The following is a 15,295-nucleotide window of genomic DNA, read 5'->3' as shown; positions in this document are numbered from 1 at the left end:
TGGGTAATGATGCCAGTGGCTAATCCCATGGAAAACCCAAACCACAGTGGCAGAAATAGGGGCCTCAGATGACCAGAACACATGGGACCAGACCAAATATCAATGAGCAAATTGATCTTTAATTTGCTAACCTGGAAGGCTCGCTCTCCATCATGGGCTTGGGCCTCAGCTATTTACACAGTATCATTGTACAGTATTTACAACAAGATGCTAGAGGAGCATCATTCTGGATAGGCAAAGAAGGGGTATGGAAAGGCTGGAATAAAGCCCTGAAATCAAAGTGTAAGCGGAAACCTGCAGGTGTGGTAGAGGGAAGGGTAAGGGCAAATCATGAGGAAAGCTGGTGAGACAGACATGAGAGAGGAAAAGGAAGCATGAAACTACTTCTGGTGCATGTGGGAAGAGTCCACTGGAACATAAAGCCTTCAAAATTATGATCTGGAGTTTGAAGGTGAAAATAACTGCCACAGGTCACCTTTGTGAGGGAAAAAGAAGGCAGTTAGAACCTTACAGACCATACCTTCTACCTCCCATATGACAGGGGACTGAGAAGGTACAAAAGAGATACAGAGACAGAATCTTAAATAGACTTAAGAGATAGTAAGAAGAGTCGAGACAGACAATGCAATGAAGGGGGAAAAGAACAAAAGCTCCAGCAGATCTGAACATTTGAATCATCCAATTGACTTTACAAATCACCTTTCCTCATCTCATCTTCCCCAAAGCTCCTTCCTCTTACTCCCAAATCTCTGGATTTTAACTTTAACCATGGAGTGGAGTTAGAATGAAGTTGGTACAAGGGGATGACCTAAAATCCATCTCACAAATTTAGGCCCCCTCCTTATCCTGTACCAGAATATCAGGGCTTGAGTCGTAGCCAAGGGCAGATTAGGGTGAGAATAGACAGGATGGAGGACACAAGGCCACAAAGCCCCACAATCCCAGGGCCACAGCGCCAGAGGCCCAGTTTGTCCAGTGGAATGAAGAGATCACAGGCATTTCTGACCACATCCAGCAGGAGAGGGGGATGACCTCGAAGGACCCGAGCCAGGAGCAGGACTCGGAGCCGAAGTTTCAGAGCCACCTGGGGCAGACTGCCTCCTGGAGTTCCTGGACCCCCAGGTCCTCCAGTTTCAATTCCTCCTGGGACTCCTCCTCCAGAACCCTTCAGTCGCCGGCTACAAGCTGAAGATTCTTGTTCCATCAGCAGGCGAATCTCATAAGCATCACGGCTCAAATTCATGATGAGGGAAAACAGATAGTACCTGGGATACATAGGGCAGAAGGGTCAATACGGGTACATATACCAACTTAGCATATCCAACAGAACACTTCAAATTCTTTCCCCCATAATGCAAAAGAATTACACATTAGAATACCAGAAGTGAATATTATCACTACCCACTATTAGAAACATCCTTCCATCTTTCTGTAACTAATGTATTTACGTGTACCTTAACATCCTGGCTTAAAATTAATGAGCATCATGAAATATTCCAAGATCAACCTCAAACTTAACTTTTTCACTTAGCAACCCATTAGCACACACACATTCAACTTAAACTACAATAATGCAATTTTTTTTTAAAAGAACAGCTTCAGTTGTTTCAAAGACTCAGACACATAGACCATTTAAATCCAATCCTTTTGTTAAAGAAAACAAACAAACAAACAAAAAACCAAGGCCAAACTTGCCAAATGTGTTAGATTATAAATTCCTTAAGAACAGTCTATTTTTGGGACTTTCCTGGTGGCGCAGTGGTTAAGAATCCACCTGCCAATGCAGGGGACATGGGTTCCATCTCTGGTCTGGGATGATCCCACATGCCACGAAACAACTAAGCCTGTGAGCCACAGCTACTGAAGCCCTCATGCCACAACTACTGAATCCTATATGCCTAGAGCCTATGCTCCACAACAAGAGAAGCCACCGCAATGAAAAGCCTGAGAACCACAATGAAGAGTAGCCCCCACTCTTGGCAACTAGAGGAAGCCCGTGCGCAGTAACAAAGATCCAATGCAGCCAAAAATTTTTTTTAAAGAAGTCTATTTAAAAAAATTTTTTTAATCCATTCTGACAACAGTGGTCTGTATTTAATATAACTCTCCCACCTCTACTACATATCTTGAATCCAACCACATCTGTCTATTAGTCCACCACCACAGTCTAAGCTACCATCATCTCTTGCTTGAACTACTACTTTAGTCTTTTAACTGGCTTCTCCATGGCCACTCTTGCCCCCAACCCCCAACAATCTAATTTCATATAGTAGCTGGCATAAACATAAATCACATTATATCCTTTCTTAAAACTCTCCATGGTTTCCTTCCTATCACATTTAGAATAAAATACCTTAGGCTTACAGAACTCAACATGTGACCCTGCCTCTCTAAATCCATCTTGTACCATCCCTCCCCCAATCACTATGCTCCAACCACATTGGTTTCTTTCTATATTTTGATCCCATTAAGCTTGTTCCTGCTTTAGGACCTTTACACTAGCTAGTCCCTCAACCTAGAATATTCTCCCTCCAAAATCTTCACACGGGACTTCCCTGGTGATGCAGTGGTTAAGAATCCACCTGCCAAAGTAGGGGACACGGGTTCGATTCCTGGTCTGGGAAGATCCCACATGCCACGGAGCAACTAAACCCATGCACCACAACTACTCAGCCTCTGCGCTCTAGCGCCTGTGAACCACAACTACTGAGCCCACATGCTGCAACTACTGAAGCCCCCGTGCCTAGAGCCTGTGCACCACAACAAGAGCAGCCACCACAATGAGAAGCCCACACACTTCAAAGAAGAGTAGATCCTACTTGCCGCAACTAGAGAAAGCCATGCAAGCGGCAACAAAGACCCAATGCAGCCAAAATAAAAAAAAAAAAATTACATCCATATCTTCACATAGCTGGCTCTTTCTTGCACTTCAGGTCTGAGCTTAAGTGTCACCTCTTCAGAGAGGCCTTCTCTGACCCCCCATTGTAAAGTAGCAAGCCATTTACTGTCTACCACATGACACTACTTTAATTTCCTGTACAGCATTTACCACTGATGTTTTTATTTATAGTTTCTTTGTCTCTTCCCATTATAATGTAAGCTCCATAGGAGCAAGGCTCTTGTTTGCCTTTACCCTTGTATCCCTGTGTCTAGATGAGTGCCTAGCACATAGTAAGAGCCCAATAAATATTTACTGAATGAAAGAATAGACATGGCATACAAACTCTTCTATGGACATGTTTTTTCATATCATTCCAGCCATGCCTCTGCCCCTACCCCTCATACACCGTAAGCCTTGTTATAACTGTAAATCACCGAGAAAGATGAAGAGAAAAGCAAGACATAAGTAGAGATGGAAAGAGGCTAATATAAAGTAAAACAACAAAGCAAATCACAGGGAAACAAAAAACAAATATAGATGATATGTATACAGATAATTTTATTCCCAAATCATATTTCTTTCTATCTTCATTACCAGCCTGCTCCTTAACCTAAGCCAACATCATTTCTTGGCCACATTAGGGCATCTTCTCCTCTTTAGCTCTACTGCAATCTGTTTTCCACACTACAGCAAGAGAGAACTTCTTTAAATGCAATTTGAATCATGTCACATCCCTGCTCAGAACCCATTTTACTTAGGATAAAATTTAAACAAAACTAAATGAAAAAAATACTACCACTGCCTAGAAGGTCTTGCATGAATGATCTGGCCCCTGTCTACCTCTCCAGTTTGAACTCATGCCCTTACTCAATACTGTCCACCACACTGGCTTTCTTTCTACTTCTCTAATTCCATGAAGTCTTTTTTGGTGCAAGGCCTTAGAATGGGCTATTTTCTGTTTCTTCTCTGCTTCTGCCTGCATTGTATAACTTCTACTCAGACTGCAGGTGTGAAATAAAATTTAATTTTCTCAAAGAGTTCTTCCCTGACTTTTCAATCTAAATTAGCTCCCCCTGTTATATATCTCATAACATCCTGTACTTTCCCACAAATATTTGGTTTGGTGATTATTTGTTTTACTATCTGACTCCCCCACTAGACTAGAAGCTTCATGACAGCAGGAACCATACCTGTTTGGCTCTGCTTTATTCCCTGGCAGTAAGCAGCTACTAAGTATTTTTAGAATGAATAAATGAGTAGGCAGTGAGGGGCATAAATCTGTGGTATAGACAGAAGCAGAATTAAAGCAATGTAATTAACATCTAGTTTTGCCCAATCTTAGTCATTCATCATGAAAGAACATCTGTCTTCCATCTGCCTCCATTCTCTGATGGTTGAAGATCTAAATGAAGATTGAAAGCCAAGTAATTAAGATGTCTATACTCTGGGAAGACCCTAAAAGACCGTTCTCTCAATGAAAGGCAAGCTACACAATACGAAGGATTCCACGATAGGTCTTTTAGGATAAAAGGATATCAAACCTGAATGAACGCTGGGCCCACTTCTCCTGATCCACACGGGGAGCGAGTCCAGACTTTCCAGCCCACAGGACATTGTCACAGGCGAAATACAAGGCTCTATTGAGGTGACTAACAGTGATGCAGAACCTCAGGACAACATCTGATAGGTGCACTGCTCGCTTGGCTGACTCAAGGGCATCTGCTGAGTTACCGAGGCGTAGAACTTGTGGGGATTAGCACAGAAAAGCAAGCATGTGAAAGCACAGAGGCAAACAGAGAGCAAGGCACAGAGAAAGAGAGAAAGCGAGAGAGGGAAAGTCGAGCAAGTGATAGAAACAATAATAAACAATTTTTAAAAAACAGAAATAGTTCAATCTTTTTTACTTCAAACTTTTATTAATTTGTGTCCCAGTTTAGCCTTCTCAAATTTGCCTCATTCTTTCCAATCCTTCATTACTCTTACCCCTGCTCTCTTATCTCAATTGGGAGGCCTGCAGAGGATAAGGGCAGAGGCAAATGAGGGAGAATTGGCAGAGAAGGTCAAAAACAGGAAGGGGGGACTAAGGAAGAATAGCTGGGGATGAAGGAAGTGTTGAGGTAATAAAAGAAAAGCCACAGTTACTTACGCTTTCTTCCTAGGCTCAGATGACCCTCCAGTTGTCGAATCTGTTTCTGTAACTCAGGACTGGCCCCATGTTTCTGCAGTGCATGGCCAAGAAGGGAGCAAGCATACTGGGCAGCCCTGGAGGAGAGAGAAGAGCGAGAGGTAAGGTAGGGTGGAGACCTCCCTAATCTCCCCCTCAAAAATGTACTCCAAAAGGCAAGTATGGACTCTCCCTTTCCCAGTTTGACACCATTCCCTTTCCTCCTCTTCATGCCCATATCTCACCGTTCCTCCTCCAGGCCAGGCAGGAGAGAAAGGCTTAAGAATAAAAAGGAGCCTAGAAGGGGTCGGGCAGCATTACTTCGAATTGAGGAAATAAGGGATTTGACAATGATGAGGCCTGAAGAGGACAATGAAGGCGGCAGGGGGCCCATCACAAGCACATCAGTGTGAGCACGTATCTGATATGTGAGGGAGTGGGGGAGAGTTGGAGAACAGGTTATTCTTCATGACAGGTAAATTAGATTTTCAAGACCCTTGAGATGAATCGTGACTAGAAGGCAGGGCGGAGGCAGAGGAGCTCGCGGGTGACAGCACAGTGAGGGGACACGGAAACTTCGGGGTGCCTCCTCAGCTCTGGGGACAGAGTCCAGGTCGCTATCTGCCACGGAGCGAACGCTCCCCATTTCACCATCGCCCAGTGAGGAAAGTGCCGGTCTTATGTGAACACGCAACCCTGAGCGGCCTCCCCGCTGGCCCACGCGTGCCTCAGTTTCCCCATCTTTCCCGTGAGCAGAAACGAATCACGGCCTCACGGCCGGCTCAAATCAGCCCCTCTCGGTCCGTCCGGGCCCCCGTAGCCCGAGTTGACCCTTTTTGACCCCCGTAGTGTGAACTGACCTCGCCTCACGAGGATCTTCCTCTGCCCGCCCTCCCCCGATTCCTACTCGGGCCGCACCTACACAGCCGCTCCCGGGCCTGGCTCTGAGCGCTGAAGCGGACCCAGGCGTCCATGACAGCGGCGGCTCCGGCTCCGCAGCTCCGCTCCCGCCCCATTTCCCGCCCCTAGTCACGCCTCCTGGACGACCCAACGGTGCCGCGCGAGGGACAAACATCATCGGAAAATAAAGCGAGTGGAGCCGGCCCCTGAAGCGGAATTTCAGAAAGAGAAGCACTTGTCTCAAGGCCTACACCTGCGTGTTTTTTTTGTGCGTGTCTCCGTCGCCTCGTCCTCTAATCAGATGATCTCTATTTCCTAAGCACGCCTCCAGAGGCACATTCTTCTTTAAATATTCTGGACCAAGGGCGGGGCTTGCAGGAGTCGGGGCGGAGCGAGGAGGCGCCGCAGTGCTCTCGCCTGGGCGGTTAGGATAGGGTTGCCCCCAACCCTGGGGTGCTTCCAGCGGAACACCCCCAACACACACACACATACACACTCGCACGCTCCGACCGAATCCAGGGCTCTAGGGACTAAAGAAGTCTATGGGAGTAGAAGCCAGCACCAGATCCCTGTTCCCTACAGGACCCTGATAGTTGGACAGGTGACCTCCAGAATACAGACGGAGAGTCTCCAGAGACAGAGGCTTTAATGGACGAAATACGCAAAATAACCAACTCAGATCCTTAAAAGGAGAGAGAAGAAACAGTGGACGCAGCTAACCTCTTCAAACCCCCACTTCATCCTCCCACCCCTTTCCCTTCCAGGTCACCATGTCTGCAGGAAACGGCACCCCTTGGGAGTCAGCAGAGGAGGAGGAGGTCTGGGCAGGATCAGGAGTAGAGGTGGAGGGGGCAGAGCTGCCCATCTTCTCAGTTGCCGCCAAGGTCCGAGTGGGAGTCACTGTTGTATTGTTTCTTCCGCTGGAGGAAACCTGGCTGTGCTGTGATCAGTGACATGGCCGCAACCCAGCCAGCTCCGCCCCTCTCCCGCAAGACGACTTTTTGCCCATTTAGCAGCTGTGGACTTACTGGTCACTTTTGTGGTAATGCCCCAAGATGCCACCTGGAATATCACTGTTCAGTGGCTGGCCGGGGACATCGCATGTCGAACACTCATGTTCCTGAAACTAATGGCCATGTATGCCGCAGCTTTCCTGCCTGTGGTTATTGGGCTCCACCGCCAAGCAGCCCTAATCAACCCGCTTGGACCCCGCACAGCTGGAAGGAAACTTCTGGGGGCAGCCTGGGGCCTCAGTTTCCTGCTTGCCTTGGCCCAGGTGAGTGACTTGTCAGAACTCAGGGCTAGACTGGACAAGAATTTGGGTACACACATGAGCCTTCAGATTTAAGGGATGTGCTTGGCCGTGGTCACCATAAATCCTCAGCGTGGGAGCCTCTGCTATCTTCTGCAAGTTAAGATCATTGCATGTTAATTTGTATTTCTGTTAAGAGACTTTTTTACTACACTTGGCTTCCACCTCTTTGCCTCTTCCCAGTCCCACCTTCTTCAGATTACTGCAGAAAAACTAGGGCACGGAGGAAACGTATATGGGACAATATTAAGAAGACTGAAATCAGGGGCTTTGGGTAAAACTTCGTGGTACATTCACTCATCAATTCAAAAAATAATGTGATTTCCCCAGGGGCATTCAAATGCTCTGTCAAGAACAGAGCAACAAAGTCCTGCCTTAAAGAAATTTATAGACTAGTGCAGAGTCAAACTAGCACGCAATTACAATACAGTGTGCAGTTAAGCGTTATGCTAAAGGTAAGCATAAGGAACTAAGGAACAATGAGGGGTGTCTTACCCACTCTTGGACAGTCAGGGAAAGCTTCCTGAATTCCCAGAGATGTTAAAATTTGATTCTTGAAAGATAGGTGTTAAGACAAATTAAAGCAGGAGGAATGCTGGAAAAGGTGGAGGGTAGACGATCTCAAAGCAGGCGCAGCTAAAGCTGAGGGCTAGAAAATGTGAGTAATGAGCCTAGAGAAGGAAGAACCAGATCACAAACATTAAGCTTGTACTTTACCCTGAGGCAGTGAGAGACACTAAAGTTAAAGGTGGAGGCTGATGTAATCAGATTTGTATTTTTTACTCTAGCTTTATTGGGGGTGTCAAAACTGGAACAAAAGGGAGCATGTGAACTTGAGTACCAATTAATCAAATCTCAATACTGAAAATGAATCTGAGGGAAAAAAGCTAAATATGAAGCAATTCCTTCAAAACAAAAACCGAAAGAAACCACTACCACCATCTGGGAGGAGGGAGTAAAGCAGCATCTCCTAGTAGAGACTAGGGTTAGGATTATGTCAGGGAGAGGGCTAAAATTTCAGTCTCTGGAATAATGCATTATAGAGTCAGATTTAAGATTTGATCCTTAAATCCCCAAATATTAGAAATATAACTACCAAAAGTTTGTCTGGTTGCAGTTCTAAGACAAAGAATATTGCTTCCAACAATATATTGCAAACAGGACCTCTGCTACCTGAAGTTTTAAAAAGCAGCCTGTTGTGTCAGTGCAGAAGAAATTAGTTGGGTTTATATGAAGCAAATTTTAGATGTGGACTGGGAATTAGAATTAGGACTGTTTTTGTTGTTTGTATTTGCTGTTTTTCCGGAGTCTAGGCTCTACCACTAGCTAGCTGGATGACACTGGCTAAATCACTTGAAACACATAGAACACAAGATTATGGAATAGGAGATGAATTTCACCCTTTCTTATAGCCTGACAATCCGATAACAACGCAATTTCTATTTGCTTCAATAGCAAACTGATGATAACATGATTCAGGTGCAAAAGATGTTATTTTAGGTTCCAAACTAGCGACCTCTTGTATAAATTCTGCATTGCTCATATGTTGCATTTAAAATATTAGTGTTAACAAAAAATTGTTAGTATGGTGAAAGGAATATTGGTGTAGTTAGAAATTATTTTTGTAGACTCAGGTTTCCAAGGATCAGAAGTAGTTAAAGGTTTCTATAGTAGGTGGTAAATTGCATATAAAATAGGGAAAGGAGAGTCCAGACGTTGGGCTATGGACCAAAATATAAGTCCAGGAGCCTTGCCTATTTTTAAACCCCTTCTCACAATGTGTCAAGTATTTCTAGGCAGAGTGCAAAACTGCCCCCCATGCCCCCCAAAAGCAGCCAGAAACATGTGGACTCAAGATAGGGGAAGAGGAAAGACTACTCCCCAACTAGCTCAGAATAGCCTGATCTTAACTCCAAGCAGTTCATAAAGTTGTATGTCTGTGGTGATACTATTCACCTTTCCTAAAAGTCCCTCATGCCTGCCAAAATCACTTTCCAAAATGCCTTACATCTAAGAATTTGATACCTACTAAGCTTGCCTTTTATCAAACTAATAGTGACTCAATCTACCTTACATGAACCAAGGTACTAACCCTGAAGCTCTCACCTGAAAAATACTCATTACTGATTCAAACCAAAAACCCAGCAGTTTACCAAAAAGGAAAAGGGGCAGCCAACAGCATTTGGAAAATGTTAAATTTTATTATTAAAATTGTTTCACCATTATAGTTATTATACATACAACTATTACTAAAGGTCACTTTATAGAGTAATGCAGAATGGTCTGAAATTTTAGCAGCACCCATTTTACACAAGAATTCTTTTTCCCACAGAGACACATCAGGAAAATCATTTCAGGTAAAAATGCTGGTGAGGAAAAAAAGAACGTGAAGTGGCAGAAATATCTTTTTATAAAATGCAATGTTAGAACAGTACTAGAGAAGACAGGATTCTTTAAGTCCCGGATTTAACAAACACCGCCTAAGAGAAAGACAGGGGTTTTCAAGATACATTCCTAACCTTTTAAATATGGTACCATGGATGTACCATTACTCAGCACTGCAGGGAATTAAGAATGATTTGGGATTATGTACTGTATTAGCTCCCAAATTTTCTCAACAATCACATTTTAAAAAAAATGAATTGGGAAGAGCACTGAGGGTAGGTAGGTTGGCAGCGGATTGGGGAGACCAGTTCTAATAGTCCCTGACTCCATTCCAGCTGTTCCTGTTCCATACCGTCCACTGAGCTGGTCCAGTCCCCTTCACTCAGTGTGTCACCAAAGGCAGCTTCAAGGCTCCATGGCAAGAGACCACCTATAACCTCTTCACCTTCTGCTGCCTCAGACTACCATGACCGTCTGCTATAGTTGCACTGTCCTCAGTGTGTCCAGTCCCCAGACAAGGAAGGGGAACCACGGTGAGACCCCAACCCCCAGGTCCTAACACGTACCTAAAACCAATGCCTCTAGCTTGCTAGCTATCTATCAAACCAGAAGTGAGCTGCTAACCATATCTCTAGCAGCTGATGCTGCACATAATTTTATTGAATGTCTTCAATTCTAACCAGCACTAGCCATCATTCTCTGAAGTAGAGTTAACTGGGCAAGAATTAGAAAGGGTAATCAGTATTCCTTTGCTCTTGGGCACCAAGAAGACTTCAAATAGACTTTGTAGCTTCATGTAACACAGCACCTCAATTGAAACCTTTTTTGCAGCGCGTCTGTCATAATTCCCTGGTAGGAGGGGAGCACATAGTCCCAGGTTGGGAAGGGAAGAGGGCTCGTACCATTCTCTTCCTTATATGGGAAGAGCTCCATCTCACTATATCTGCCCGTCCATCAATTCAGAAGCTGAGTGGTTCTGAATTTGAGTGTATTTTCTATTACCTGCTGGGCCTTTGGTACTGGTTTTCTCCCACCATGCTAACTGAAGTGCCTCCCAGCCTCAGCCATATCCTCTTCCTCTTTGGCCTCTTCAATGCTCCTCTGGATCCTCTCCTCTATGGAGCCTTCACCTCTGGCTGCTGAAGAGGGCACCAAGAACTTAGTATAGACTCCTCCAGGGAAGGAGATTCTGGGAGAATGCCCCAACAGAAGATTCAAGCCCTCAGACATATGAAAGTACAAACAAATGTGGCAGCAAGAAAGGCAGAAAAAACAAGAGACATTCCCATGACATCCATTTGCTGAGGACAGCATATATAGGAATAAAATAATTATTCTTCAGTACTGTGAGGACATCTCACTTCTACCCCTGCTCTTTTAGCTTCCAAGTAAAAGAAATACTGAGCAGTGTCTCTACTTTGACCCTAGCTGAGACTTGAGACTATATCTAAGGTAAAAACTCACACAGAATTCAGTCCCTGATTTGCCTTACTGTAAGTAGTGCTTCAGAGCTTGCAATACTAAAATAGGAAAGTAATTTTAGAAAACAAAAATTGGACATTTACTCATAACTCAAACGAAACAGTAACCAGCATAGGATAAAAGATTAAATATAAACACAGAGAGTTCCACCCCACCCCTATTTCACCAAGGGTGCATGGTCAAATGCAGTTTCTGGAGAGAACACCTGGACAACACACAGTGGGTCAGCGACGCCTCCGGTCCGGACTTCTGCTGCGTCTTCGGCCACCTCTAGGGAGAAGGAAGAGGGGCAGGGTCCGTCAGAGGAATATAATACAATGTCCTTATTCTGTTTTGCTTATATTCCCTCCACTAAGATAACGTTTGCCCTTTGCACTTTACCTCCTCTTGCCCTTGGGTGGACCCCGAACAAAACACCAGTCCACGCTGATTGGCTGTCCCATCAAATCCTGGCCATTGAGTCCCTCCATAGCAGCCTGGGCCTCCTTGTATGTTTCATACTCAACTAGAGTATACCCCTGGAACAAGTGAAAAGATAAGATTATCAAAACTCTCCTATTTCATCAAGCGTTTTGTACTCAAATAGAAAAATCTATGAACTCTAAACAACAAATGTACATCATATATCCCTATTATATGTACAACTTGTCTGTGGGTTTCTGCCTGTCTGTTTGCTACATCTAACAAAATCAATTCCCAATGTCATTTTATTTCAACTTTACTCTTGGCCAACCACAGCAAACATGGGAGAACTACCAATGCTGTCTAAGGGTTATGGGTGAAGAGAGGCAATGGAGCATCACTCAGAATACCTTTAGATATCCTGTACGTCTGTCCAGGTTGAGGTGGATGTTTTTTATTTCTCCATACTCTGCAAATTTATCATGGATGTCTTCTTCTGTGGCTTCCTCATGGACTCCAGTGACAAAGAGAATCCAACCTTCAACCGCTGTTGGGGAAAGGAGGGAGGTTGTTTGAGAGCACATGAAAGAAAAACTTTAAGCAAGATCACAGAAGTAGAGTGTGTGCAGACTCCACAGAGATTGGTTAAGCTACCTCTGACCCCAGTCCTAACGGGTTTTATTTCATTGGCCTCTAATTCTCTATAGACAGATCCCTACAGGCTCCATTTACTTACAGCGTTGTGGTCCGGGTTCATCGCCATCCTGCTCCACACTGTCATAATCCTCACGCATCCGCGCTCGAGACCCCTCTTCTATTAGAAACACACAAGAGATCACCGGAAATCCCCCTTCTCCCACTGTTCACCATGAGTATGAATGGGGACTCTAAAACTCCGCAGCTCTCGCCACTCTAGACCCCATTCCACCCACAAACACTCACCGGAGCCAAAGCCACGGCCCTTCCGTTTCTTCGCTTTTTCTTTTAGTTTGTGGATGCTCTCTGGAGCCCGAGAAGTGAAAGGATAAGTGAGAAATATAACAGTCATTTACAACAAATAGTCTCTTTCCAAGATATTATCTAAAAGCAGACCCCACCACCTCCGCGCTCAGTCCTTTCCCGGCCGGCCCCCATTCCTCCCATAGGGGGCAGAGTCTCCAACCGACCGAAAACCGGTTTCCCGGCTCCCATCCTCCCTGCTGAGGAAAAAGGTTATATTTTCCTAATACGTCCTTCTCTCGCACCTTCCCCGCTCCCCGCAGCCTCCTCCACTGTCCTCACCGTCCCCATCCTCATCCATGGCGAAATCCTCGCCCCCGGCCTCATGAAGATCCAGTACGTCCGCCATCTTGCCTTCGCTCTAATTCTCGTCGGTGCCGCTCAGGCACTTGGCTCCTCAGGAAACTGCCTCCGAGGGGAAAGGGCGCCAGTCAAGTTGACCAATTAAAAACCACCTCTAAGTCCCGCCCTCGTCGCGGTCAAAATACGCAATGGAGGCCGGCCTAGTTCGGGAAGATACCGGAAATGTCCCTGTAGCCATCTTGAGTGGGTCGCGAGCTGAAGGCCGTGACTCTGTATGGGACGCGCTAGGAGTTGGGCGGAGCTAGTGACTTCTTCTGAACCAGAGCAGCCCACGAGAAATACTACTGATGGTGAAGCTCAGCTTAATTTTTTTTTTAGAGGGTTGCTTTTCGTTGCATACCAGGAAATGGAAGTTGAAAAAACTTTTTTCTTTAAAAACTTGCAGGACTATACTGTTCTGAGGAGCAGCTGGATCTGTGATGGAAGCATTGAAAAAAAAAAAAGTTCAGTCAGCAGTGCAGCCTAAAAAGCTGTTTCTGGAACGTACTGCAGTATGGGCTTTCTCTCTTGAGAAAATCAGCAGACCTGGTTGTCCGTGAAATAGAATTGATGAAACAGATACCAGCTTTTGTTTTTTAAAAAATAATCTCTCTGGGAATTCCCTGGCGGTCCAGTGGTTAGGAATGGACGCTTTCGCTGCCGGGAAGCCGGTGGCAATTGGGTTCAATCCCTGGTTGGGGAACTAAGATCCCCGCAAGCCGTGGGGCTCGGCCAGAAAAATAAAACTAAAAGTAATCTCTCAAACTCTGCCCACCACTTCTGGGAATTAGAAAAAAGTCATGGCTTTAAACAAAATAGGGACTTTAGCTTCTTTGAGGATGGTACAGGTATTTCATGTTTAAAAACCCAGGAGCTGAGGCAAAAAAAAAAAAAAAAAAAATTGCCCCCACATGCTGGAATCCGATGTTCGATGTTCGCCTTAAGCAAACAATAGTGGACTGTGTATTCACTTATTTATTAATTTTTAAGTCAGACAGTTATGGATGCCTGTATGTCTGTCTAATATTAGAAGAAGTGCTAGCAATACAAGGGGAAGTACTTGCATTATCAACAATCACTTTATTTTTTAATTAATTTATTTAATTTATTTATTGGCTGTATTGGGTATTCGTTGCTGCACACGGGCTTTCTCTAGTTGCTGAGAGCGGGGGCTACTCTTCATTGTGGTGTGCAGTCTCATTGTAGTGGCTTCTCTGGTTGCGGAGCACAGGCTCCAGGCGTGTGGGCTTCAATAGTTGTGGCACATGGGCTCAGTAGTTGTGGCACACAGTCTTAGTTGCTCTATGGCATGTGGAATCTTCCCAGAGCAGGGCTTGAACCCATGTCTCCTGCATTGGCAGGCAGATTCTTAATTACTGCACCACCAAGGATGTCCAACAATGACTTTATAATAACATGATGAAAGTGATCGTTGCTATCACCAAGCACTACGGCAATACAAAGAAAGTTTCTAATAGGACTGGGAGTAAGGAGAGAGCATTTAAGGGAGGGCTTCTATTTAAACTGGGCCTTTAAGTCTGGGTAGTTTGCCAGGCAAAGGAGTCGCAGTGAGACTAAGATACACTAATCCATTCTCTGAAGTACCTAGTGTGATCTTTTTATTTTTTTTATATATATATTTTTCCTAGTGTGATCTTTTTTAAAATCTGTTGGTCACATCTCTACTAAAACCCCTTACTTGACTTATTTTTACACTTAGAATAAAGTTCAGATTCACACAGCCTACTCTACCTATGTCTGCAAACTCTTCCACCACCATTCTTCCCTCTCACCCATTAAGCTCTCCCTATACTTTCCCTCAATTACGTTCTACTCTTTCCCATCTCTGGACTTTTTGTAACTCTCTGTCCTTGATGCTCTTGCTCCAGCTTTTCACATGGCTAGTTCAACCCAGTCCTGTAGGTCTCCTGAAATACTACTGTCATCCAAATGGGTCTTCTCTACTCTTTCATCCTTCACTCTTATTTCCTTCACAGAACTTAAATTCAAATCTTTAATTACCTTGTTTACTTTCTAACTTGTTTATTGTTTGTTTTTCCCATCAGAATGTAATCATTATGGCAGAGATTCTTATTTACAACTATATCCTCAAAGTTTAGACCAGTGCCTGGTTCATAGTAGACATTTGGTAAATACTTATTGAATGAATATCAGAATGGCAAGAAATTTGTATGCCTGATGCTGTGAAATTAAGAAATAAAGCTGGAAATATAGTTTAGAGCCAAATTGTATGTCATGCTAAGGATTTGGAACTTACCCCATAGACAAGAGATTTTTCTAGTTCAATATTTTAGTATTCATAATTTTTAACATTTGCAAATAGCCCCCATACTATTCGATTTGTGTTTTTCCTTAAATAGACTAGCATTTTAAACAAATTTACACTAAATTTAAATATCACTGCCAT

The 15,295-nt window shown here is 44.3% G+C and overlaps 2 protein-coding genes and 1 pseudogene across 4 annotated transcripts; 1 reads left to right on the top strand and 2 right to left on the bottom strand.

Annotated features, from left to right (window-relative positions):
• Positions 1-81: 81 nt before the first annotated feature.
• On the bottom strand, positions 82-6,123 carry PEX11B (peroxisomal biogenesis factor 11 beta). Of its 2 annotated transcripts, none has more exons than XM_057721292.1 (4): positions 5,906-6,123; positions 5,028-5,143; positions 4,423-4,624; positions 82-1,265 (listed from the first exon to the last, which is right to left on the bottom strand). In XM_057721292.1, exons 1-4 carry the CDS (start codon positions 6,121-6,123, stop codon positions 860-862), a joined length of 942 nt encoding a protein of 313 aa, XP_057577275.1. In that variant the 3' UTR covers positions 82-859. The 2 variants fall into 2 exon arrangements, with proteins under 2 accessions (XP_057577275.1, XP_057577286.1); XM_057721303.1 differs by having other exon boundaries at positions 83-1,265; positions 5,964-6,061.
• Positions 6,124-6,336: 213 nt separating this feature from the next.
• On the top strand, positions 6,337-11,097 carry LOC130844914 (gonadotropin-releasing hormone II receptor-like; annotated as a pseudogene).
• An 84-nt stretch (positions 11,098-11,181) lies between these two features.
• RBM8A (RNA binding motif protein 8A) lies at positions 11,182-12,955 on the bottom strand. Of its 2 annotated transcripts, none has more exons than XM_057721264.1 (6): positions 12,808-12,955; positions 12,469-12,528; positions 12,263-12,337; positions 11,937-12,073; positions 11,506-11,642; positions 11,182-11,394 (listed from the first exon to the last, which is right to left on the bottom strand). In XM_057721264.1, exons 1-6 carry the CDS (start codon positions 12,872-12,874, stop codon positions 11,349-11,351), a joined length of 522 nt encoding a protein of 173 aa, XP_057577247.1. In that variant the 5' UTR covers positions 12,875-12,955; the 3' UTR covers positions 11,182-11,348. The 2 variants fall into 2 exon arrangements, with proteins under 2 accessions (XP_057577247.1, XP_057577239.1); XM_057721256.1 differs by having other exon boundaries at positions 12,263-12,340; positions 12,808-12,954.
• Positions 12,956-15,295: the final 2,340 nt, after the last annotated feature.

The sequence above is a fragment of the Hippopotamus amphibius genome, chromosome 1, assembly GCF_030028045.1.
Source record: "Hippopotamus amphibius kiboko isolate mHipAmp2 chromosome 1, mHipAmp2.hap2, whole genome shotgun sequence".
In the NCBI taxonomy this organism is placed as follows: Eukaryota; Metazoa; Chordata; class Mammalia; order Artiodactyla; family Hippopotamidae; genus Hippopotamus; species Hippopotamus amphibius.
Note: the sequence above shows the minus strand (reverse complement) of the source record. Positions and strands in the feature narration are given on the sequence as shown.

Excerpts from the sequence above, each read along its gene's own strand:
- RBM8A (XM_057721256.1), bottom strand. The coding sequence starts at position 12,874 with ATGGCGGACGTACTGGATCTTCATGAGGCCGGGGGCGAGGATTTCGCC. Across the intron at positions 12,341-12,468 it reads GGGCCGTGGCTTTGGCTCCG|AAGAGGGGTCTCGAGCGCGG; the intron begins GTGAGTGTTTGT and ends TGTTTCTAATAG. Across the intron at positions 11,643-11,936 it reads GACGTACAGGATATCTAAAG|GGGTATACTCTAGTTGAGTA; the intron begins GTATTCTGAGTG and ends CACTTGTTCCAG.
- PEX11B (XM_057721292.1), bottom strand. The coding sequence starts at position 6,123 with ATGATGTTTGTCCCTCGCGCGGCACCGTTGGGTCGTCCAGGAGGCGTG. Across the intron at positions 5,144-5,905 it reads GAAGATCCTCGTGAGGCGAG|GGCTGCCCAGTATGCTTGCT; the intron begins GTCAGTTCACAC and ends TCTCTCCTCCAG. Across the intron at positions 1,266-4,422 it reads TGGGCCCAGCGTTCATTCAG|GTACTATCTGTTTTCCCTCA; the intron begins GTTTGATATCCT and ends TATGTATCCCAG.